We start from the raw sequence: 23,946 nt of genomic DNA, 5'->3' as shown, positions 1-23,946 counted from the left end.
TTATCTACATTGATTAAATCTATGTTATTATACCAAAAAATATAAATTCACGGTCCATCTCTCTGCCTCTTAAGGCAGAATGACCTTATTTTCCCCCATTATTTATTTTTGTACTTTATCTCTACTTTTCTGCCACCAATACTCTAACCGTCTCTTACTTATTTCTATCGCGGACGTGTTCAGCTTTCCATTGTTGTCCCTAAAACCCAAGGCTTCATGTAGACTCGTGCCCACACGTATACCTGGGTGAATATCGCCACATTCAATCAGTACATGTTCCATCGTTTCCTTAGTTCCCCCGCAGCATGTACAATGTTCTTCTTCGTTACTGAATCTCGCTTTATAACTACGCGTTCTAAGGCAGCCCGACCTTGCTTCAAACAGTAAAGCGCTTCCCCTTGAATTATCATAAAACCTTTCCCTCCTTATTTCGTTTTTTCCTTTTCGGTAGTTACTCAGAGCCGGCTTCTTTTCCATCGCTGTCATCCAATAAGTCCTCTCCGCCTCTCTGACCTTCCGCTTAATGCTCCTTGTTGCCATATCGCCCGCACTGCCAGCCGTATATTTACTGGTGAGCCTCCTAGTTCTTTTTCTCCACTGCGTGTCAACGCTTTTTCTATACAAATACCTGAAAACCTTCTCTGCCCATCTACTCTCCTTCATTTTCCTCAGCCTCTCTTCGAATCTCATTTTGCTCTGCGCTTCCCTCACTTCAAAGCCTGTCCATCCCATATCACCCTTTACCGCCTCATTTGTCGTCTTCCCGTGAGCGCCCAACGCGAGGCGGCCCACCGTCCTTTGATTTACATCCATTCCTGATTGCACCTCTGACTTAATGCACACCACTGAGTTCCCATATGTAAGCCCCGGAACCATCACACCCTTCCACAGCCCTCGAAGCACCTCGTACCTATTGTATCCCCATAAAGCTCTGTGCTTCATAATTGCAGCATTCCTCTTTCCCTTTGCTACCGATGCTTTCTCTTGTACCTCCATATATCTATCCCCCTCATTTACCCATACTCCGAGGTACTTGTACTCGCTTACCCTCGGTATTTTTTGGCCCTGTATTAAGACCGTATGGTCTCCGTGATCATTGAATACCATCAATCCACATTTTGTTGCACTAAATCCTAGTCCTAGAGCCTCACACTCCCTTCCGCATATATCTGCCAGTCGCTGTATATCATCTTGACTGTCCGCAAATAAGACAATATCATCAGCATAAAATAGACCTGGAAGTTTCTGCTCAACCATCGCTCCGACCTGTTTGTGTGACAAATTAAATCCAATGTTGCTACCTTCTAGCGCTTTTTCCATCCTCGCCATGTACAGCATGAATAACAGCGGGGACAAAGGGCATCCCTGTCTCAGCCCCTTGCTAATTTCAACGCTGTCCTTGCTACTTATTCCTTCCCATTCTATACAAACTGTATTTTCTCGGTATATTTCCCTCAAAAGCTGTACACAGTCGTCACCTATGCCCACTTCCTTCAATATATCCCACAAAATTTCCTGATTAACGTTGTCATACGCCCCGGTGATATCTAGATAAGCTACGTATAAGGGCCTGTTTTCTATTTTAGATATTTCTATACACTGGGTAAGAACAAACAGATTGTCGTCTAACCACCTGTCGATTCGAAATCCATTCTGAAGTTCTCCCAAAATATCATTTTGTTCTACCCACGCTTCTATTTTTAATTTTACTGCCTGCATCGCCAACCTGTATAGCACCGATGTAATTGTTAGCGGTCTATGCGAGCGAATGTTATCCCTTTCTCCCTTGCCTTTATAGATTAAGTTCATTCTACTTTTTCGCCAACTGTCTGGTATTTCCCTCTCCTTTAAGCACTTTTCTACGGCTTTCAGCAGTGCTTCTTTAGTGTTATGTCCGAATTCGTTAATGAGGCTGACGGGAACCCCATCTAAGCCCGGAGTAGTGCGCTTAGGAATTTTTCCTTCGGCCTGCTTCCAATTGAAATTCTCTAGTACTACATCTTCGTCGGTTGCACCCCTTTGCGTACTTTTACTCACCGGGGGAATCCCCTGGGGGACCTTTTTAAACGAATCGGCTATTATCTTTCGGATGTAACCTAGCGCTTCATATCCTTCCAATTTATTTCCTCCTTCATCTACCATATGTTGTTGCATTGTGACAGACTTCCTACCCAGCGCTTTTAGGTGGCTCCAAAATATCCTAGGCGCGGCCTTCTTCTTTTCGCGAATCTCTGTCATCCAGCGTTCACTTTCACCTTTAATTTTTGCCTCGACTAATTTCTGCACAATGGATTTTTGCTCTAAATATATTTCCCATATTTGGTTGACTTCGTCCTGTGGCCGCTTCTCCTTTTTGCCTGTCTGTGCTCCCGTGATGCCTGACGTCGCATCTCGATCGCTTCCCGGATTTCTTTGTTCCACCAACTTTTTGGCTTTTTCTTTCCTTTCCAACAAATAGTTTTCTTCTCTATTTCCATTTCTTTCTTGATTACATGTAGCAGCTCACTATACTTCCAGTCTTTGCCTGGTAGTTCGTCTACTTTTTCCTCGACTCTTGCGGCTATATCGGTCCGTTGAGCGGTGCGCCATCTAATGGCTTGAGGCGGAGAGCGCCCGCGAGTAGCCGAATCACGGTGGTGCTGCGTCATCGCCGCCGCTCTCGCCGTTCCCTCTCTGTTGCTCTCTCGATTTCGCCCCTCGACGCCGCTTGGTGGATGTACAGTGTCGTCCACTCTTAGGGTGAACATGGATCAGCATGGCCGCGCTCTGCGCATCGAAACGAAACGGCGCAGACGCTTGGGAACGTGCTCCTCTTGCTGTACTACAGGGAAGCGATCACGGGCGTGCCAGCACCGGCGTTGGCTGGATGCACTGGCGCTCCGCAGAGCGCGGCCACGCTGAGCCGTGTTCACCCTAAGAGTGGACGGCACTGTACATTATCGAGCAAAATGGCACAAAAAATGCACGTTATCAGCAGCAGGCGCGTTGCTATGGAGACGACTGCCCCGCTTTTCGTAGCGCCCTCTGCAAGTCATCTGATAAGAACCCGAACATTATCTGGACGCGCGCGGATTGCGGTTTCCCATGCGTTGGGGGAAGAGTGTCATTACCTGAGTATATTCTTACACCGTGGTCCTTTTGTACTACTTCCAAATCGGGATGCATAAAAATGGCGCTGTTCCGTCGATGAGGGTGTAAGACAGGACAACGTAAAATGAGATGCTCCACGTTGGCTATGCATGGAGAGTAAAAAAATGCCGCTGATACAGCCCAACGCCCGCAAAGATCGAGAAAATTCGACGAATCGAAGTGGCGCCGTCCGATTCCGCGCACGAAGCTGTGAGAAGGATCTAGCCTTTTCCTACAGCTTTCTCTAAGCTACGCACATACAAATCATGTAGAAGCTTCCCGAATCAAGGCGCGAGCCGAGTTAGCGCGGTGACGGATGGTCAGTCAGTGAGGAGTCAGTCAGTGGAGAAGTTATGTTGTTCAAGTGCTTCGCTCGACCAGATAAGACGTGTTATTTGATGCTATAATGCGGTCAGTCGGACTTTGAAGTATCAAGAGATGACGCCGTGGGAGCAGTGACAAGTTTTGAAGAGGGTCGCCCAGGAGACATGTGATGCGCAACTGCGAAGGCGAACGAACCGTCAGCGCTACCGTTGTGTGGAGTGAATCGTCAAGCCGGTGAATATGAGCGTCTAAATCACTTCTTGTTCTTCCTGAAGTCAACCATTCCTCCATTGCTGTTTCTCTAAATAAATAAAGAACGCTTGAGCGAAGTGCCCTTGCACGGCGGTCGAACTGAACCAACCCACGCTCAGGCTGCGATAACTTTCGTCGCCTGCCAATGTCAGCATGATCGAGTGCACCCAACGAGCACCGATATGACAGAAAGAAAGCATCACAACAAGAAGCGACGCATTAACTCGCACAATGACGAAGCGGTTCGCCTTTCCCAAAGAACGGCGATGATCCATTGGTTTCGTCGCTCTTGATCATGAGGCCTTGCGGTAAATGAGCAAAAACGTGTTTCGGGAGAGTTTTTTTAGGTGTTTGAGCACCCCACCCCACAGCAATTGTTATTCGACATGTCTCGAAGATTCGGCCACCACACATACGACGCAAGTTATTTATTTCACTATGGAAACGTGAACAACACGGAAACACACGCACAGCGACGTAGGCAAATACGGCGGCCGCGTGCTTACTTTCCCGAGAGTAATGAGCAAGTTCACGACCTATGACGCTTCCGTCGGCGCGCACTAGGCGTATACTCGCGGACAACTTTTCCTGGCAATGAAGGAAAGGCTACGGGCGAGGAGCTACTGCACATGTACTGCTCCGCGAAGTAGTCCGGTTATGCGCGCGTTTAGAATTTAGTTTCGGTTCGTGAACTTTTCGTATCTCCTGTGACGGCCGTTAGATTATTAAAGCGGCCGTGCTCGAATAATCACATTGCACACCATTTGCTTCGTCTGCTTAGACAGCCATCTGTTAGTGAAATTCGTCACAAGCTCCGTCGGCGAGTCTTCGGAAAAGCTAGAGGGTGAAGACGCCATTTTGACTGCGAGGTACGCGTAAAGGGTGCGACGCTTGACACTGAATAAAGTAAAAGAAATAAAAATGTCTCCTTGGTGCGTGCTGCGCCTCTTTTCAAACAGTGTACCGCAGAAAATAAAGCACAGTTGCTGTTTTTATTTCTCACGCAGAAAACATGGACGCAATTGTGGGATTATATTCTTCAGCGGCCGCACACGCGTATTTTGGCTTCGTAGCCTACCCTTCATTGCCAAGAAAAGTAGTCCACGCGTATAGCGCGCAGGAACAACAAAGGGAGAGAGCGATTGCGTTTCATCGCGCCTGCTCAAATCATGACACGCGCTGTCGTAACTTCTTTCTTCACTGCAATCCTTGCCCGTGCAGCTTCGAGTGCGCTCGCAGGGACGAAAGAAAAGAGAAAGCGCTTGAAAGCCCCTATGACTCCGCTCGTTTTTGAGGGATTCGAGAAACCTTAGCGGCAATTGATTCGTGAGGAAATAAACTCCAATACTGAGGCCAATCGATGGTCACTTGGCAAAGTGGTTCATGACCCCTTTAACGTGCGCCTAAATGTAAGATTACAAGTGTTCTTGTATTTCGTAACCATCCAAATGCCGCTGCCAGAGACGCAAATTGAACCTTTGCCCCCGTACTTAAGAGCGCGACATCTCATACTCGTATGTACCACGGCTGGTATTTAGCAACAACGAATGAGACGGAAGCGAAAATACCAACACCGGGTCCGGTACATCAAAACAGGCGTTTAGCCGTAGCCCATTAAGAGTAGAAACCGCGAGACATTAACTCGTTGCTTCTATTATGTATCAAGACGTATAACTGAAGTTCAAAGCAAAAGCTGCATGCTAAAGAACACTCACCTACTGGCATCGCGAAGCATGCTGAACGTTGACATTTCCGCTAAGCCTTCAGCCAGAAGCGCTGGAGCCAACTCGGAGGGCATCTCCAACGTGTGCGAAACGGTGGACCAGCTGCGTGACAAAATGTGCATATACATATTCATAACATATAAGACCCGTGTAAGGCGTTTAATCAAATACTTACATGAAGCCAAACTTCACGTGAACTTCCGTTTCTTGGGAAGTCAAGCTTCCGGTTCGCTGGTGTTTACTGCGTGGAAAATGAAGTGATTAAACAATACCTGCTATATATTATAGGTTTCGACTATACATTCTCGAGAGCGCATTGACAGTACAAAGTTATTATTACGAAGGAAAGTTGGTTTTAAAGAATTTAGCGCACGTCTACATATAACATAAGCTAAAATACGAACACCGCTATTGGTTGGTGCTCCTTGATTGATAAGCTGCCCGAAATATTAATCGTTTCATTCAGTTGACACCACTATGTTTCAGCTCATGCCTAACTCAATAACATGTGTAGAAAATAACACAGCGAGAGTTCTTCAGAGTAGTTGTCTTTCCGGTGAAAATTTCATTATTGATAACTGCCTAGGTTGTTATACGGGAGCAAGCCTAGTGCCACAACTTTTCATCAATGAGTTTTGAAAGATGTAACAAAGTGCTGACATATTTTGTGGTGTGTACATTATGAAAAAAAATATAACTTACATTTTTGTAATGTATACAGTATTAGAAGCCTACTTCCAACAGCAGTCTGCCACTTAATGAACTCAATGCAGAAATAAATGAAGCTGAAACGATGCGAGGATTTGCATATCACCGATAAGTTACGCTGACGCGCCGTAACGGAATTGCTACGCAATACCTTAAAGGGACACTGAAGAGAAACAATGAATCGGTTTAGATTGATAAATTTTGGTGTGAAAACTCTAATGTCGTTGATTTCACTATCGTAGCTTTAACAACAGAGGAGAAAACCAATGTTAAAATCTCATTCTTAAATGGCACGCCGAAATCTCCGCGATTGACGTCAGGGATTGCGAAGTGTATTTTTCATAGTTTGGCTACAGTCGTACCGCAAAATTTCCTGAAACTTGGTACGTTAAGTCTCGGGCCTTATCAGAGGGCAATGTACTTCATTTTTACCGATTAGGAACGGCGTAGGTCCCAGTAGACGCCACTACAGTCTATGACGTCATGACCATTGGTGTGGGAACTTCAAAAGTGGCGTCGCCACCCGCATTTTCTTGTGGCGCGTTTTCTCGCTTACCAGGCGGTAAGGCCGGTGATTTTGGTGTTGTGAAAGAGTAATTCACTAACACGATAAAAATTTATTTTCTCTTTAGCGCCCTTCTAAGTGCTCTCGCATCAAACCATGTGTGCAGGAAATGAGCGCCAGCTTTAGAGCGCCGTTTGCGCGACCTTTGGAAGTAGGTTATACCCGTGGTGTAAGATGTGCACTGTGGTTATACTGGAGTTGTAGAAGCTTTCGCTGAACGCTTAAAAAGTTCATTTCGTCAAGCCTGAATATGGCCGCACAATGCAACGGTAACAAGAACTCAGCCGCAGATTTTCGTTAAATTTGTCCCTTATCGCGCAGCCTAAGTAAAAGTGGGAAATAGATGCGGCGGTAACATTGTTTTTGCGGCTGCCAGTCAGTTAGGTAAGATTTCCGCCGTCGTGAGACAAAAGACGAGCTGATTTTTTGTACACACTAGCAAATTTACAAATTGGCGTACTATTGTAATATACGAAATTCCTATTTGCTGCGACGACTTCTACGTGGAGCAGGGGGCCGCTCTGTTAATCATAGAATAATAGAGCTTAAGAGGTTGTTAACCGGACGCTCACCATCTCATCTATCTTTACATAGTCGAGGGTGTGAATTCACTACATAATTCGATGAATACGCAGTGTTATACAGGCACAGGAATGATGAAACGTGTCCAATGGTTGAGGCCTGACATCTCGATAAAAGTAATCAAATGCCCGAACAGTTACTTCTCGCATAGATCCTTACGTGTGCCAGATTAACAGGTGTCGCTACCTTACCTGCGCATCGGCAGGTAAGCTCTTCTGCCTGTTTACCTTCCACCAAACTATTTCTTTTCATTCCAAAGTCGGCGTTTGTGTTATCCTGTTCTCTTCTCTTTTGTCCGTGTCTGTACACGTTACCTTAATTTATGATGGATCCTTACCAACTATCGCTCAACTTTATGTCGTTCTGATGCTTATTTTTCGTGTTTATTTCTGGTGACCCTGTACGTGCTCTACGCTGACGTTGCTCACGCGCGCGTATGTGTGCGTGCGTGTGACGTCACAGCGGAAGTTAGATTTCCCCCAATCTCAAATTCATCATGCTAGCCAAAGAAGTGCTGCTCACATTTCGAATCCCACTTTCAGATATCCTTATGCACCGAAGACGTGTACACAAGCTGCAAGCGGATCCTGACCTGAGCAGCCCGTTGAATGCGACGCGCCACCGGCGGTTGGCAGCCAAGCATTGAAGCCGAAGGCCAGCAGCCGAGAAACAGCTTCCCGCGCTGCGGTCGAGTGTGAGTAAAGCGGGTAGTGAGTACAGCGCTCCATCGGCTGTGTAAAGGGCAATCCAGAGTTCAGCCAGGTGATTCTGTCGGCGAGAGACGTTCACCACCAGCCGATCACCGCCGGTGTTCACACCGTAAAAGAGCACCTTGTCTTGGCCCTGCGAGTGAATTGGCGTCGTTTTTTTATGCGCACGCCTGCAGACGACAAGGTCTGCAATCTAATCCAACAATGACGACGGCAAACATAAAAATTTTTTCGTTGTGCTAAACAGCTCTTAAATTTAAAATTTTGCTTCGCGCTTTCTTGTTTCGCTTACAGCAAAAACACAAAGAACATGCAAAGGCAAGGAACAAAACACTACAGAACAGCAGCTTGACGTGTTTCCTGCCCCCTTGGTTTGACAACCAGTATACAGCATGTATATAAATAGAAAAGATGCAATACATATTCTTACACACTCCTACATTCACATCTATGCATACAGAACATCTGTACATGTTCCCATCTAATCAAGTACACAAATATATCAACATCTGTACATATACAACTACTGCACACATTTACGTCCGTAAATGTGCATCTGCATAGAAATATAAATAAGAAATACAGTTATGTACACGCATGAAAACATTATCAGTGCTAAAATGATAACGAACAGATACATAAGTTATGCTCAGTTCTAATAAGGTTTTATTAAGAAATATTTGCATTTTTCAGCGGAACAAAAAAAAAAGCGAAGCAAAATAAAGCAAGGATACGAAAGGGGAAAGAAAACCTAGAAAAACTTTCGAAACATGACTGCAAGGTCGGAAACATATTTCATAAAAACTTACCTTTATTTATTAAATTCGACTTCCGACGGGCTGAGTCGACGTCCGCAATAAATGAATTGGTAGAAATTTAAAAAAAATACCTCGCTATTTATTTATGGCGTGAGCTTTCCTTACCCGCATGTGCCTTGACGAAAAAAATACAAGCATAGAGAACAGTCTGTTAGGAAACATACACAACGCTGAATATGTTGCCTCTAACCTAACGAAGGACATTTTCGGAAAGTACAACTTGTATACTTGCGAAAACAGTGAGTACTACCACCGCTCTACCCAAGTTCAGGCGTTATTGTGTCAGCTTCTAAATTTTAGTCTGAAGAGTAATTAAACAAAAATGAAAGAAACGCTTCCTGAACTGCCGAGTTATTAAGACATATATAAAGAGAGCCGGAGCACTGACGCATGCTTCACTCAGGCACACGTTAAGGAGAGTTTCCCTTTCCCCATAGAAGGGGTATCAAGCTCAGCTCAGATAGTTGGCCGCTGTCACGAAACACTCCCGCTAGAGCAGTGTCAGTGGAGTTGAAGTTTGGAGCAACGTGAGGTATTGGGCTAGTTGGTTTTTCATGAATCACAGAAACTGCGCTACAGTTACCGCGAAATGCGAAGCTAGGGGGGAGACACGAAACGAAGTGGACACTACAAGCGCAAACTATCAACTGAATTTTATTGTACAAAACTTGAAGGTAAGAAGACATCCAGGAAAGGGAAAGATCAGCTTTACGGAGAGGGTGGGGGGGGGGGCGGCAATCTTGCTGCATTGTCTTCATGTGCTCCACGTGGCGTGATTGAGATGAGGTGAATGCGTGATTACGATTGCGAGAAGTGGCGAAGGCTCAAAGTTCTTTTCCGAGCGTGCTGATTCAATTGCTATCTCTGGCCTCTGATGAATTCGATTTCCGCGTCGGTTAGTAGAATGGAGCTTGTACTGACGCATGCGCTTTCCTGGTCCGATATGTGGAAGGCCTCCCAAATTTTGCGTGTAGTCTTATTCTTTGATTTGGCCAAAACTGTCGTTTCTTCCAACATTGGGCGGCACCCACACTCTCTGCAGTGCATGGAAAGGTTGCCTGTAATCGCCGTCTACTGGCGTGCATAGCGACGCTCTTTGAGCCGTTCATTGAGGCATCTTCCTGATTGTCCAATATGTGCCTTGCCACATGTTAGTGGCAAGGTATGCTCGTATGCCTAGACCAGCCACTAGACAGTCAATAGAGAAGATGTTAGAGGAGGAGCACGGGGGTCTGCGATTCACGCACGAAGTTCCCACCGAAAACGCTCTGCAATACTTAGCCCTCAACATAAAACAAGAAAGGAGCCACATGTGCTACATGTACCGAACGAGAGGGGAAAAGGGCATGCTTCGCTTCGGTTCTGCGCACACAAAACTAGTAAAGATGGCCATGGCTAACGCAAGCATTACACAATCAGTCAGAAGATCCTGCGCACACCGATGCAATGAGAGCTTTAACCTCCAGATACAGCGCCTATGAGAAAGCGCCTTCCCAGACAGCGTGCTGGTATCAGTTGGAGAAAATATGCTGAAAGAGATGAAACGAAGGAAAAGCAAAGAACCCACCAAGCAAGAAAAAAAAAAGCCGGTAGTGGTACCATAAATTCACAAAGCATCCCACAAATTGAAGAAGATAGGAGCCAGGTACGAGCTTAATGTTGTATTCTCAGCTCCAGTCTAGTTAAAGGGAATGTACCAAAAAGTAAACGACCCCGAAGCAGGGAACATGCGGAACACGCCATGCTAATAGATACGTTGAATGTGAAGTACGCATTGGATACACCATCCCACTAACATGTGGCACAGCATATATTGGACAATCAGGAAGATGCCTCAATGAACGGCTCAAAGAGCATCGCTATGCATGCCAGCAGACGGCGATTACAGGCAACCTTTCCATGCACTGCAGAGAGTGTGGGTGCCGCCCAATGTTGGAAAAAAACGACAGTTTTGGCCAAATCAAGGAATAAGACTACATGCGAAATTTGGGAAGCCTTTCACAAATCGGACCAGGAAAACGCATGCGTCAATACAAGCTACATTCTACTAACCGCCTCGGAAATCGAATTCATCAGAAGCCAGAGATAGCAACTGAATATGCACACTCGGAAAAGAACTTTGAGCCTTCACAACTTCTCGCAATCGTAATCACCCATTCACCTCATCCAATCACGCCACGTGGAGCACATGAAGATAATGCAGCAAGATTGCCGCCCCCCCCCCCCTTTCCGTAAAGCTGATCTTTCCCTTTCCTGGATATCTTCTTACCTTCAAGTTTTGTTCAATAAAATTCAGTTGATAGTTTGCGCTTGTAGTATCCACTTCGTTTCGTGTCTCCCCCCTAACTTCGCATTTCGCGGTAACTGCAGCGCAGTTTTTTGCAATCATGAAGTTTGGAGTTGAAGCGGGGGATGAGACAGGGGGATGGGCGAGGCGAGTTTGAAAAATGTCAGCTAACGTTGCAATTTGAAAGAAGACTTTTCCCATGTCTCACATATTGGTTATTTCTGAAGGGGTTCCAGAAACATGTCGATACTGATCTCCAGAATAACTGAAATCTGGACGCCGATATTGAAATGCAGACTTTTTGTTCCATGGTTATGTTTCAACGCGTAATTACCCAATGGGGTGTCTCAGAAAAAAAAACTTATCGAGACAAGTCACGTCTGCGTTGTTCATGAACATACTTATCACTTATATTGTACGTAGACAGTCATGTGTGGGCCGGGCCGCTAGCGAAAGGTCCACGGGCCGCATGTTTGAAAGCCCTGCCATATAGCAATGCAGCTATATATTTTAATGCGATAGCGTTAAAGATCTCATTTCGCAGAAATTCCGGTATTGGAGGCGGTGGCGTCTTTGGTTGTGAGCGAAAACTCAGCCTTGTCCGCGAGCGAAACTTCGAGCAAGATGCAAAGAAAGATGCGAGCCAGATAGCGTCCGCACTTTGGCTTTCCTTGCCACACGGTTTAGGCTTCCACTGAGAAGCGAAGGCAGGCTAGCGATTGGGAAGACGATACGAACACGGTCCGATTAAGCTATCGCGTTCTACTACGGAGGCGCTAGCTTCTGGCTTATCGAACTTCTTTTTATTTTCTGTTTCATGGCTTTGATATTCTGTGGCATCATTAATAACTACCGGTTCGCTTAGCTTTACGCTTTGGCTGTTCAGCCTGACAATATTCAGGGATCCGTGTAACTTGTTATCAGACACCATTTACGGGATACTCAATGCGTCTTACTTTGTCCAGCTTATCCCTTTTCCGTGGACATTCCTGTGTCCATTCCAGCGGGGCGCAGATGGCTCCACTGTTGACGACGTCATCGTTATGTGTGGGTTCCAAGTACCGGAAGCGCCGGTCTTTTCTTTGCAGCAGGTATGTAAGTTGGACCACAGCCAGCAGGTATCGGAACAGATAGGTCAAACCTGAATAAAAAGCACTTCCTCGGTCAATGCCATGCAAATGCTCAATATATATGCGCGCCCTGTTCCTTCTTCCATAATCGAAAACCTTGTCTATTTGCTTTCAGCATACGATACCCTGGCGAAAGTGATAAACGTGCTGCAAGTGCAGTACTGCTCAAACGAGGTATTTGCCGTGACGACTGAAACTGGAATGTTGTTTTTACAAGCAAGAACGAAATATTCCGCAGAGGGAACTCTCTTTTTTTGTATTTGTTCTTTACCTAATGAAATATTGCAGCCGTCAAAGTCGCCAAGTCCTCTTTGAAAGGGCTGAGTAGTTGCGAAGAGGACACGTTTAGCAATAAGCGAGCCTGCTTCAGTTTTATCTATCTATCTATCTATCTATCTATCTATCTATCTATCTATCTATCTATCTATCTATCTATCTATCTATCTATCTATCTATCTATCTATCTATCTATCTATCTATCTATCTATCTATCTATCTATCTATCTATCTATCTATCTATCTATCTATCTATCTATCTATCTATCTCTGTTGACTCTCCGCGCCGCTGTCGACCTTTAAAAGTCAAAATCAGCGTCATTCATACGTTGTCATACCTGTCGTCGGGTAAAATTTTAGAAGGAAATGGCATTTCGACTGAGAGGTAGATGCGGAAGCGCCTGCACCAACGAATGCGCTCTCAAGAGAAACTAACGTCATAAGCCGGACGGCCAGTGACACTGTCGTCGGAGAACGTCGCTGACTACATCAGCGGGACTATTTCTTTAGTCGCTGAGGCAATCGGCTGCTAGGCTTCGGTGATCTGGGTGTAATATAGTTTCCTACAATATTTACGACAGGGAACTGCGGCGCTTCGATCCTTCAGCCACCGTGGGAATGATGGGTAGTACATAGATTTGCCTTGACTTCATGCTTGCGGCTTCGAACGCACTTGTGGCTTTGTTTATTGTTGTGTTTTGTCTTTTTTTTTGTTTAAGAGAATAGCTTGTTGTGACCATCCTGAATTGATTTGAATTAGCTTAAAAGGGTCAAGATGATGAAGTGGTACTGCTGAACTTTTGCAGATCTTCGTCTTGCGACAAAGCGACTGCAGGCCCCACGCTGTCACACGGAGCCGAAAGAAGGAAGCTTAGGCAAAGGCAAATCCATTTCCTACCCGTCATTCCTATATGCGCTGAAGCACCGTGTGTTGCAGCTCCCACAGACATTAGTGTCAGGGTTCCCCCTATAGTGTGCTATTATGAAACTTTATGCTGGGCGGGGCCTCTCCTGCATTCTTAAGTTGTACCCGACTACAGTCACAATGTCATCGCCATTCGATCTTCGCCGTCCCTCTGTGGTCCCGCAATCATCGTATCATTACCATTATTTAATAACCGTGGTCCCACTATCGCCATGCCTTCGACGTCGTACCGCCTTCTCAATTCTTTCCTAGGCACTCCATCGCGCAATGAACGCACATCGCAATCGCGCTGTCATCATTCAATACCGCCATGGTCGTACCAATTATCAATTACCAATATGCCGCCATGGTCGTACCAATTTCGTCATTTCATCATGACCATATGTCGTCATCACGCATTTGTTATCACACCGTTGTCCTGATGCCGTCTTAAACAAAGTATATTCACTTTGGCTTCAATATCTTCACTCGTTCAAGGAGTGCAGTACTTCTGCCCTCGACTCCTTACCGAAATGTCCTGTATGTCATTCAAATTACTCCATATACGTTCGTATTATTCTTACGGAAATGTACGCAAACATATAAAAACATGTGAAAATATATAAATTCGGCGAAGAATTCGACCTAATTTCGTACAGGGTTGGTTGTGCACGAGTGCGTAATCCTCCTGCACTCGCTGCCAAAGTGTGGATGCCGCTTTGATTACAAACGTTTTTTGTGGCAGTTGTAGTTGACATAACAGTGTCCCATACAAGTCCAGTGGCTAAGACCACTGCGGGAGCGAGCAGTTCGCGGCCGCGGCGGCCACATATTCATGGAGATGAAGTTCTAAAATGTCACTGTGCCACGCTCTAGGTGCACGTCAAATTATGCCATGTGGTCAAAATTAAACCGTGCCGCCCTCTATGACATGCATTTTGTGCTATCGTTATTTCGTCCCGTCAAACCATCTCATTATATTTAACAAATTATATTGTGTAAATAACTGCAAGGACCGATATTTGCGGCGGCGTTAAGTTGGTTTATATGTAAAGTTTTTTTTTTCTTGCTTCAAGCTCTCTCTAGTGGAAAAGCAGGATGGGCACCCTTCGCTCTGCTCTCACAATGTAGCGCTTGTAAGATACAGGTTATCACGATAACAAACATGGGTAACCTCCTTTTTGCAAAGTGCACCTGTGTTGATAAGGCTCCCACGTATATGCCTTCACTGAGTTGGTGGCAAGTACTGTGAGAGTGCAAACACATGCCCGCACAGGAACCATCCTTGAAGCACGCCGCAAGCTTGCGGCTTTGCATCAGTGGTATTTTTCGAGACGTCGTAGTGGCCGTCTCCAACGTTGACTTCTCGTTTTCTAGGCACCTAAGTGTTTATGTTTATGAAGGTAAATGACATCGTTTCGGCTGTGCACGCGCAAAATATGATATTTTGAGCACGTCATCCCTCTCGGTTTTCAACGTTGTCCATTTCGTCGCTACTGACGCCGTCACGCTCGCTCTTCAGTTGAAATGCCGTCAGGAGCGATGCCCACGCCGTGAAGTCAAGGTTTCGTTACCTATCGAAACTCGTTGGTTCTTTTTTTGGCGCAAGTGCACATGGTGAGCGTTTCTACAAAACGCTGTGTTCAATGGAACCGAGGACGCAGTTATGGTCTTGTCTCCCCCCCCCCGGAGCCCACGTGACTTGTATGCAGAAATCATCAAACTCACTGGCGGCTCCACAGACGCTTGTAAGCTGCTTATTTTATTTATCTATGAACACAGAAGAAGTATGCTTCCCGTGTTATCGCATCAGCGTTTTTCGAAAAGTAAAACATGATATGCACATAACGCTGCTATAACTATTTAGCCCAAACGCGTAGCTGAAAAGCGTTAAAGAAGATTGGGGCAGCTACGCACTAGTGGTGCGAATACTGAGGAAACAGCTGAGCTGGTGGCGTTTTCCTCCTCCTTTCCCTCTTCCTCATCCTGACTTCTCTTTCTCACTTCTTTCTATACTATACTATAATGCTATACTATACTCTCTCCCGTCCCCCTTTCCTTTCTCCTAACCATCACTTGCCTTTCCCACCTCCTTGCTATATCATACTATACATGACTATGCAAAGATTTACCCTCTCCCCTCCTCCCTTCCCTTTTCCTCACATTCACTTCCCTTTCTCACCCTCTTTCTATGCTCTGTCAAGACGTTTATTAACGGGCACTCAGCGACGGCGCACGGCCGCGACAGTCAAAGCGGGGCCGACTCTCTTCACGATGGGCGTGCTCTCAGAGAAGAGAACGACCCACTGGAAGGCGCTCGACAGGACGACCCATTACTGAGTAGGAATGCTTCGCTACAATTTCCCCGGCTACGAAAAGGGAGCCGCCTGGCGACCTAGCAACTTGTCACTATGAGCGGGTCATGGTAGAGCTTCAGGCGCGCCACGTTGACAATGTCGCGCCCTCGACGGCGCATGTCCAAAGATGGGTCGATGGGTTCGATGAGGTAGTTCACCGGGGATGTGCGTTCGACGACACGGTAGGGGCCTTCGTATTTGGGCAGTAGTTTGGAAGAGAGGCCAGGTGCAGTGGTAGGGGCCGAGAGCCATACGAGCGCTCCAGGAAGGAACGTGGACGCAGAACTGGTGGTGTCACCGCGAATACTTTTCTGCCGCTCTTGGCTATTCGTAGTAAAGGTCTTGGAGAGCTCGCGACACTCCTCAGCAGGTCTGGCTGTGGCAGAAATAGGCGCACATTCAGATCGATCCGGCTTGTAGGGAAAGATTGTGTGAATGGTGTGCGACGGGTGCCTGCCATACAATAAGAAAAATGGTGAGAAACCAGTAGTGCTCTGAGGAGCGGTATTTTAGGCGTACGTGACGAAGGGCAGAATGACATCCCAATTCGTGTGGTCGGCGGCGACGTACATCGAGAGCATGTCGCCTAGCGTGCGGTTGAAGCGTTCGGTGAGGCCATTCGTCTGCGGGTGGTAAGCAGTAGTTTTGCGGTGAACAACATTGCACTCTTTGAGAATGGCTTCGACGACTTCCGACAAGAAGACACGGCCTCGATCACTGAGCAGCTCCTGGGGTGGACCGTGACGCAGCATGAATCGGTGGAGCAGGAAGGAGGCCACATCGCTCGCTGTAGCCGCAAGGAGGGCAGCAGTTTCAGCGTATCGCGTGAGGTTGTCTACAGCGACGATGGCCCAGCGGTTACCAGCGGACGTCAGGGGAAGTGGCCCATATAAATCGATGCCAACGCGCCCAAACGGTCGGTCAGGGCAAGGTAGAGGTTGCAGACCTGCTGGCGACAGGTGCGTTGAAGTTTTGCGGCGCTGACAATCGATGCAGGAGCGAACGAACTTCTCCACGTAGCGGTACGTCCCTCGCCAAAAGTAACGTTGGCGAATGCGGTGGTAGGTTTTCGATACCCCAGGGTGGGCACACTGCGGATCAGAGTGGAACGACTCGCATATGTCATAACGCAGACTACAGAGGTACACACGGACGCCAGCAGTGTTGGCCTCGGTGCTGTCCTTGCGCAGCGCAAACCTGGGTTCCCGGAATATGTTGTCGCATATGCAAGTCGTACGCTTACTAAAGCCGAGACCAACTACACCGTCACGGAGAAAGAATGCCTGGCAATCATTTGGGCCCTTACAAAGTTCCAACCTTATTTGTATGGTCGCCCATTTGATGTCGTGACCGACCATCATGCACTCTGCTGGTTGTCGTCATTGAAGGATCCCTCAGGCCGTCTTGCCCGTTGGGCACTTCGCCTGCAAGACTACGACATCCGCATGCTGTACCGCAACGGACGTCAGCATACTGACGCCGACGCCCTGTCGCGCTCTCCCTTGCCTGACGACAATGTCCACAACTCAGCGTCTCACTTTGTTGTTTCTTCCATCGATATTCACATCATCGCTACCGAGCAGCGCAAGGATCAATGGATTGCCTCACTGATAGACTTGCTGACTGATCCATCGGCCACACCATCCACTCGCTTGTTGCGTCGTCAAGCCCACCATTTCGCCGTTCGCGACGACCTGCTCCACCGACGCAATTACAACGGCGACGGCCGCCAGTGGCTACTAGTAATACCCCGCACCTCCACCAAATTGTCAAGACGTTTATTAACGGGTACTCAGCGACGGCGCGCGGCAGCGACAGTCAAAGCGGGGCCGACGCTCTGCACGAGGGGCGTGCTCTCAGAGAAGAGAACGACCCACTGGAAGGCACTCGACAGGACGACCCATTACTGAGTAGGAATGCTTCGCTACAGCTCTATTATACAATACTATGCCACGTTCCACCCTCTCCCCCTCCAGCCTTCCCTCATCCCAATTCCTGTGGCGCATACCCGCCTGAGTATTTGCGAACACCGCGCGGCGCAACAAAAAGCTTAAACAGCTGCGCTGTTAAGACACCCGTAAAACTATGTAGCAACTAAAGAAATATTCAGACAGACCCTGCAGCATCACGTAGCACGTCGCAAGCGCAAATACTACGACACTATCCACAAATGGCACGAAATTCCCTTATCACACAACAAGGCTCGCACTTTCCTATTCATTTTTGAGGAAGGAATGCGGGAAAGGCCGCGCGGTTCCTACTCTACACTCTGGCAGGAAAATGAGACAGGAAGCATGAGCGCATACAATTTACAGCACACATGCACAGTGCAGCGTAGCTGCAGGAGATCACTTAAATCGATTGCCTTCGAGAACTGCAGAAGGAATCGTATGACTGTGGGCTGACGAGCTGTAAGGCTCCCAGGATTTCTTTATTCCCTAAACGAGCGAGCAAGATTGCTCGAGACAAACTGGAAATTTAGTCGATATTGGTCAAAGAGGGAACAGGGGCACACGAGGAGATCTATGGTGCCTTCGCATTTGCAGCATGGGTGAACAAGTCATTACAGTGAAATAGCTGTACAAGTTGGTGAACGCTACGCCGACGCACAGCAGACATAGCAGTGTCGTATCACGTCAAGAAATATTTGTTGGCAGTTGCAGCTGTAATGATGGATCATTAGATAGGAAACCTTGCAGCTTGAACTTTGTGAACTGGCTCAGTAATAGTCTGGCTTTGCACAGCATTTTCAAGAGCTGGTTCAGAATCTTCAGCCAGGTCGAAGAGACTACGGTGACTTCCAGGAATAGTCGTCATACAGTAGTCGCCATCTTACTGACTTCATGCCGTCGTTCTCACGCTGGCGTCGTAACACCATGGTCGGCATTTCACAACGGTCATTCCAACATCATTCTTGTTGCGCTTTTTTTATTGTTCAGTCAGTTGCAATCACGCTGCAGTCAGTCACTTTCCTCCAATCCTGGTCACAGCGCCGTCGCCACACATTCGTCGTCATATCATTGTCATGAAGCAGTAGTGACCGTTCCCTCCATCGTCGCCATTCCAACTTTGTCACCTCATCATATCATTGTAGGCCTCAAACTGCTCTCGTGTCATCGTCGCCATACCGCCTTCGTCGTTCTGTTTACGTCATGCTGTATTCAGCAGTAAGTATATGCGTGCGCACTGGAGGAAGGGGGTGGCTGCCCTCCTAATCACCTAAAGGAGGCGCCAAGTCTGCCCTATACCTTTACACTGTCCGCACTTTCGCGCCATTGTTTAATGTGCAGGGTTCTAGCGATGCATGTTTTCGACGATAATGGTGGCCAAGGACTCCTGATGTTGCATTCCAAGAACTATTGGCTTCCCTCCTTTACCGCCGGAAAGCCGGGGACCAAATGCAGGCCGCTGAAAGCACGTCATCGCTTCATTTTTCGTTTTGCATCCATTGCGAAGCCTCTTTTCTTGCGAGCTCGACCAATTGTGCGTCAGAGTTCTTCAATCATACCAGTTGCGAGACTTCGGGCCGAAACCCGGACGTGCCCTTGGCCAATGCTGCGGGGGCCTGCAGACGGGCGCGCCTTCTGGGAGCAGCGGTACAAAACACAAAAGCACCATGGCTCCGCCTCAACGTGCGCTTCTCTCAAGCTGCTCAACTCCACCCGCAGCGCTGGCGTCGTCGCGAGCGTTTATTTGTTTTTTGGTCAATAGATGACGCGACAATCAGCAGACACCCGCTATTTCGGCCAATGGCGTGCCCGAATTTTGACACATGGGGCTTATGGAGAGTTTCGCAACTCGTATGATTGAAGAACTCTGGCGTGTGTGTGTGGGTGGGGGTTGGGGGGGGGGGGGGTTCATGGAAACATTGCTCTCCCCAAGGGAGACCCTGTTCACGCCAAGGGCCGAAAGTCATTATACGGTCGTCATCACAGTCATCACCACTTCGTCATCATCTGACCCTGCAACGGCTCGCCTGATGCTGGAAAATCTATGTCGCATACAGGAAGAAATGGAATATCAAGATAATCCCAACAAATTGTAAGTTAAATCGTTTTCAGCGATTTGCTCTGTCTCTACAGTGCTTGAACAAAGGTTGCTTTAACGTTGACATTGATGGTAAGATCGGTGCTACCGTGATTATCGCTTTACTGAATGATACATCAGTTGCATCTCCGCTAATTGTCTTTCTTCCACGCCCTCCAAGGAGTATATATATCCTGATTGCGCCGACAAATTTAGCCGCCATTTTGAATCTGAGACCGGATGTTTACTTGCTAGGGCAGGCTCCGCCGAAGCGGCCAGGCGTTCCGGTATCGCCTCAGCGAAATAAATCGGCCCCATAACGATCGGGCTCGCCGCCTGCAGGTGTCCGACCGCGGATTTCTAGGTAGCGGATTTCTAGTGAGTTTTTCCGCTTTCGCCTGCTTCGAGCTCTGGTGCAAACGGCGCCAAAGTGAGCGCGCAACTCGCGCAGTCACGTGATCTTTCTTGCTTCAGTTCTTTCACGCCGGCTTTTCGTGCAAGGCCACATTCGCATGAGGCGTATAAGGCTTTGGTCTTTAGGAATGATATCTTTCCTTCAGCAATAGCAGGTTGCAATCAGACGGTACCAGTAGCGTAGGCAGAATTTTTTTGGCGGGGGGGTTCAACCACACCTTAAGTATGTTTCTGCGTGCATATTTTAGCGTGTATATACACATGCAATATTGAAAATTTTCGGGGGGGTTAATCCTTCATCCTATGCCATTGCGATACGGACATCACACGACGTCGAAAAATAATGATAAAAGCACTGCTCGTTAACGATTATCCTAATAGCAACGCTTTACATCAGCGCTTAAAGCTTATGTGCGGGTCAATACAAGTATTGCGCGATCTCTGCTCAGAATCTTCCCGCAGATGCCGCCACCAGTATTGTTACTGCGGCGCAACTCACCGGTCACCCGGCATCAACTCAAACTCTCTGTGACTATGGGGTGACACGCCTTCCTGTAGCGTTTTAAACAGACATCGGGACATGTAGCAGGAAGCCCCGTGATAACGGAATGATTAACTCACCGTGATCGATCCATATACGCACTCCTCGTTTGTATAATTGACCCAACAGCGCCAGCAGAGCGGCAGTGAGCGCCGCCGCAGTCCCAGCCATCGCCGGGAATCTGAACTGGGAGCCCGTTATCCGCGTCCGCGCTCTATCAATAAGATAAGTAGGGCACGATTTCGCAACCGATTAGCCGAGGCCCTTCGGCGACGCGTACAATGCGAGCGATTGTCTTGGAGAGGGACTCAACTCGTCAGAATGGGACGCTGTTGGGCCACGCGTTGCCTCGAATGCGTTTCTAACGGCGACGATTGCTCATAGCGACGGAGCGGGTGACAGAAAGTGATAGCGGTGAGAAGGCTCTATCTTCTGTGGCCAATGTGGAGCACGTCTCGTCGCCTCCAACAAGTCGGAACAGCTACTCCCCCCCCCCCCCCTTACGCCGCCTGTTTGCCCGTAAACCACTGTTTACGCCACATATATTAACGGCCCTCGTGTTCAGTTAAGCCTCCGTGAATTGCCCGTTTTACGTGCCAAAACCACGATATGATTATGAGGTACGCTGCAGTGGGGGACCGGATTCCTTTCGACCACCCGGGCTGCGTTGACTTGAGCTGAAATCTAAGCACGTGAGTGTTCTTCGTATTTCGCCCCCATCGAGATGCGGCCGGGAATCGAACCCGCGCCCTCGCGTTTAGCAGCGCTACACATAATTTCGCAATCTGTCGTCGTCGATGTTTTAGGAAGACAACTGACCCGCCACAATACAGATAAGCTGTAGCACTGTTGAGCTCAAGGAGCAGGATTCGATCCAGACCGCGGCCACCGCATTCAAATGGGGACGGAGCGCCAAAACACGCTTTGGATATCCTTTTAGCGCGTGATGAAATCGAGAATCTCAGTAGTTCAGAATTCATCCGTGCCTTTTTTGGCTTTTTTTTTTGTTTTGCATGTGCTGCTTGCCTCGTCTTCGGATCGTTGTTGTGACACGTAAATAGCAATTAACACATATATTACATTTAATGAATATGCCTGCGGAAGCAGCCATCCGTGAACCGCTTCAATAGTGCCTGGAGGATGTTTCTAAGCCATCCGAAGTAGGCTTTATTTGCACGACGGAAATCGAAAGAGATGAAGGGCAAGCGACAGTCTCCCACTTGTTTGCAACAAGGCCATATATACTGCCAGTCTGACACACTAAGTTCGGTTCAATTTTCAAGTCAAACTTAAAGCGCTTCGAAGGAAACTCAGACATACATTGTATCCTTGTTGTTTGTCTACCGGAGACACGGCTTAAAGAATTCTAGATAAACACAGGGAATGGAAATATTGCTTCGCAAAAAATGAACACGTACCTTTTCTTTTCCTTCCCGTGCGGCATAATGCCGTATACATTACAACAACGCTGATGAGAAAAAAAATGGAAGCAGCTACGCGCTATAGTGCTGCGAAGACTGAGGAAACCGCAGAGCTGGTCGTTCTCCTCCTCCTCACCCTAACTCCTTTTCCCACCTCTTGCTATATTTCCTATAATATACACAGCTCTGCTATGCTTCAACATCTCCCCTCCTCCTTTCTCTCCTCCCCATCCTCACTTCCCTTCGCCACCCCATTGCTATACTATACAAGGGTATGCTATGCTCTGCTAGCGTGCCTGGACAACCGAGTGATTACGACGCGCGTCTCCGGATCGTGAGTACGCGGTTTCGAATCCCGCCTCGAGAAGACATTCTTTTTTTCCGACAAAATTCTCGCTCTTTCTCTTTCTATCTCTTTCTTTCTCTCTGTCTCTGTACTTGTACTCTCGCCCATCAGAGTCATTGCATCCCGCGTCGTGTTCTGGAAGAGAAGCAGAAGATGAAGAAGAGGATGAAGAGAGCGCATGCCTGTTCATGACGATGATAATTTCTGCTCGCCCCTAACGGGGCTTCTCCGAGCTTAAACAACTCCGCTGTTAAAAAAAAAAACGCCAGGCCTGCGCGGAAAGCGCAGCAGTCACAGCGAAAGCTGGAAGAGCGGCATTTCTAAAGCGCGTTATAAACACTCTTATCTACTACTACCTAATGTACACAAACACGTTTATCCTCGTCGTAACGCTTGGCTTCAAGAAAAAAATTCACCGATTATTACGATACTGCCTAATGCGAATTCTGAGCGCCGCTTCGTTTTGCCCTGACTGTGTCTGAAGTTTTGGCTTTGCGCAAGGTATCGACTGCGCCATAAATCCTAACTTTTGTGAATTATAGGACAGCTCCCACTACGTCATTATTCGTCATTCTGCGGAGAAGCCAGGTACCATCTGTGAGGCATTACGTGCACTTTATTGATGCTACCGCTTATGACGACGAAGCATTATGGCTGAGCCCTTTGTAATGGGTTGGAAGCAGTCAACAGCACACTCGTTGCGCAATTCGCACTGTGTGACGCCTGGTTGTTAATATAATGTTCTACCATGCTATATTACATATGTCAACGTGGTTCCTTCCCGACATGAAGCCTGTATAGGGCATTTTGGCAAAGGAGTTTCAAGCACCGGCATGGCTGTGTGGTAGAACACTGGGCTTCCACGTAGAGGACCCAGTTTGGAAACCCGTTCCCTCCGGGATATTTTTTTTCTTATTTTATTTTTTTTTTCATTCGCGTGATAGCAGTTATGGACACCGGCGGCGGACAACTACGGCGCCAAAAGCGGATGTTGTTGTGATCTCATAACAGCTTTCGCTGTAAAATTTGGTAGGCAACTTCATTATTGGATTTATATCGAATAAAGATAATTTTGCTGTTGTACAGCAAATAACCTACTCTAACCTACACATTTGCCTGTGGTTAGCCACCACTAACCACAATTAGCAATAACTTCGCCCCTTGTAGCCAGCACTAGGCGCCATTCAGCCATCATTAAGACAACGTTACTCAGTGTTTACTAGTGTTAGTAGCATACGAGGCAATAGGGCAGTTGAATTCCGTCAAAAAATCTTCTTCGTGCTTGCGTGTGACGCTTTTTATTGTGTTTTCTTTCTTTGCATTTTTTCGTTTTTGGAGCGACAATGCAGTGCCTTTTCAAGAGATTGCATTGCTTTTCTTTCAACATTTAAAAGAAACATTTTCTTGAAGAAATTGCAAATCATTTCGCAGT

The 23,946-nt window shown here is 47.3% G+C and overlaps 2 protein-coding genes across 2 annotated transcripts in view; both read right to left on the bottom strand.

Annotated features, from left to right (window-relative positions):
* LOC119386791 (prodigiosin synthesizing transferase PigC) overlaps positions 1-5,525 on the bottom strand; it is a 104,668-nt gene extending 99,143 nt beyond the window's left edge. The window contains exon 1 of the mRNA XM_037654064.2: positions 5,421-5,525. Within this exon, the coding sequence (XP_037509992.1) occupies positions 5,421-5,503 (83 nt within the window). The 5' untranslated portion in view covers positions 5,504-5,525. The remainder of the gene's footprint in view (positions 1-5,420) is intronic.
* LOC119385616 (uncharacterized) overlaps positions 1-21,026 on the bottom strand; it is a 231,271-nt gene extending 210,245 nt beyond the window's left edge. The window contains exons 1-3 of the mRNA XM_049414038.1: positions 20,828-21,026; positions 12,056-12,240; positions 7,877-8,127 (exon numbers count right to left, since the gene is read on the bottom strand). Coding sequence (XP_049269995.1) covers positions 7,877-8,127; positions 12,056-12,240; positions 20,828-20,918 — 527 coding nt within the window. The 5' untranslated portion in view covers positions 20,919-21,026. The remainder of the gene's footprint in view (positions 1-7,876; positions 8,128-12,055; positions 12,241-20,827) is intronic.
* Between the last annotated feature and the right edge of the window lie 2,920 nt (positions 21,027-23,946).

The sequence above is a fragment of the Rhipicephalus sanguineus genome, chromosome 3, assembly GCF_013339695.2.
Source record: "Rhipicephalus sanguineus isolate Rsan-2018 chromosome 3, BIME_Rsan_1.4, whole genome shotgun sequence".
Classification (NCBI taxonomy): Eukaryota; Metazoa; Arthropoda; class Arachnida; order Ixodida; family Ixodidae; genus Rhipicephalus; species Rhipicephalus sanguineus.
The sequence above is the reverse complement of the archived record's forward strand: the minus strand, read 5'-3'. Positions and strand labels throughout refer to the sequence as shown.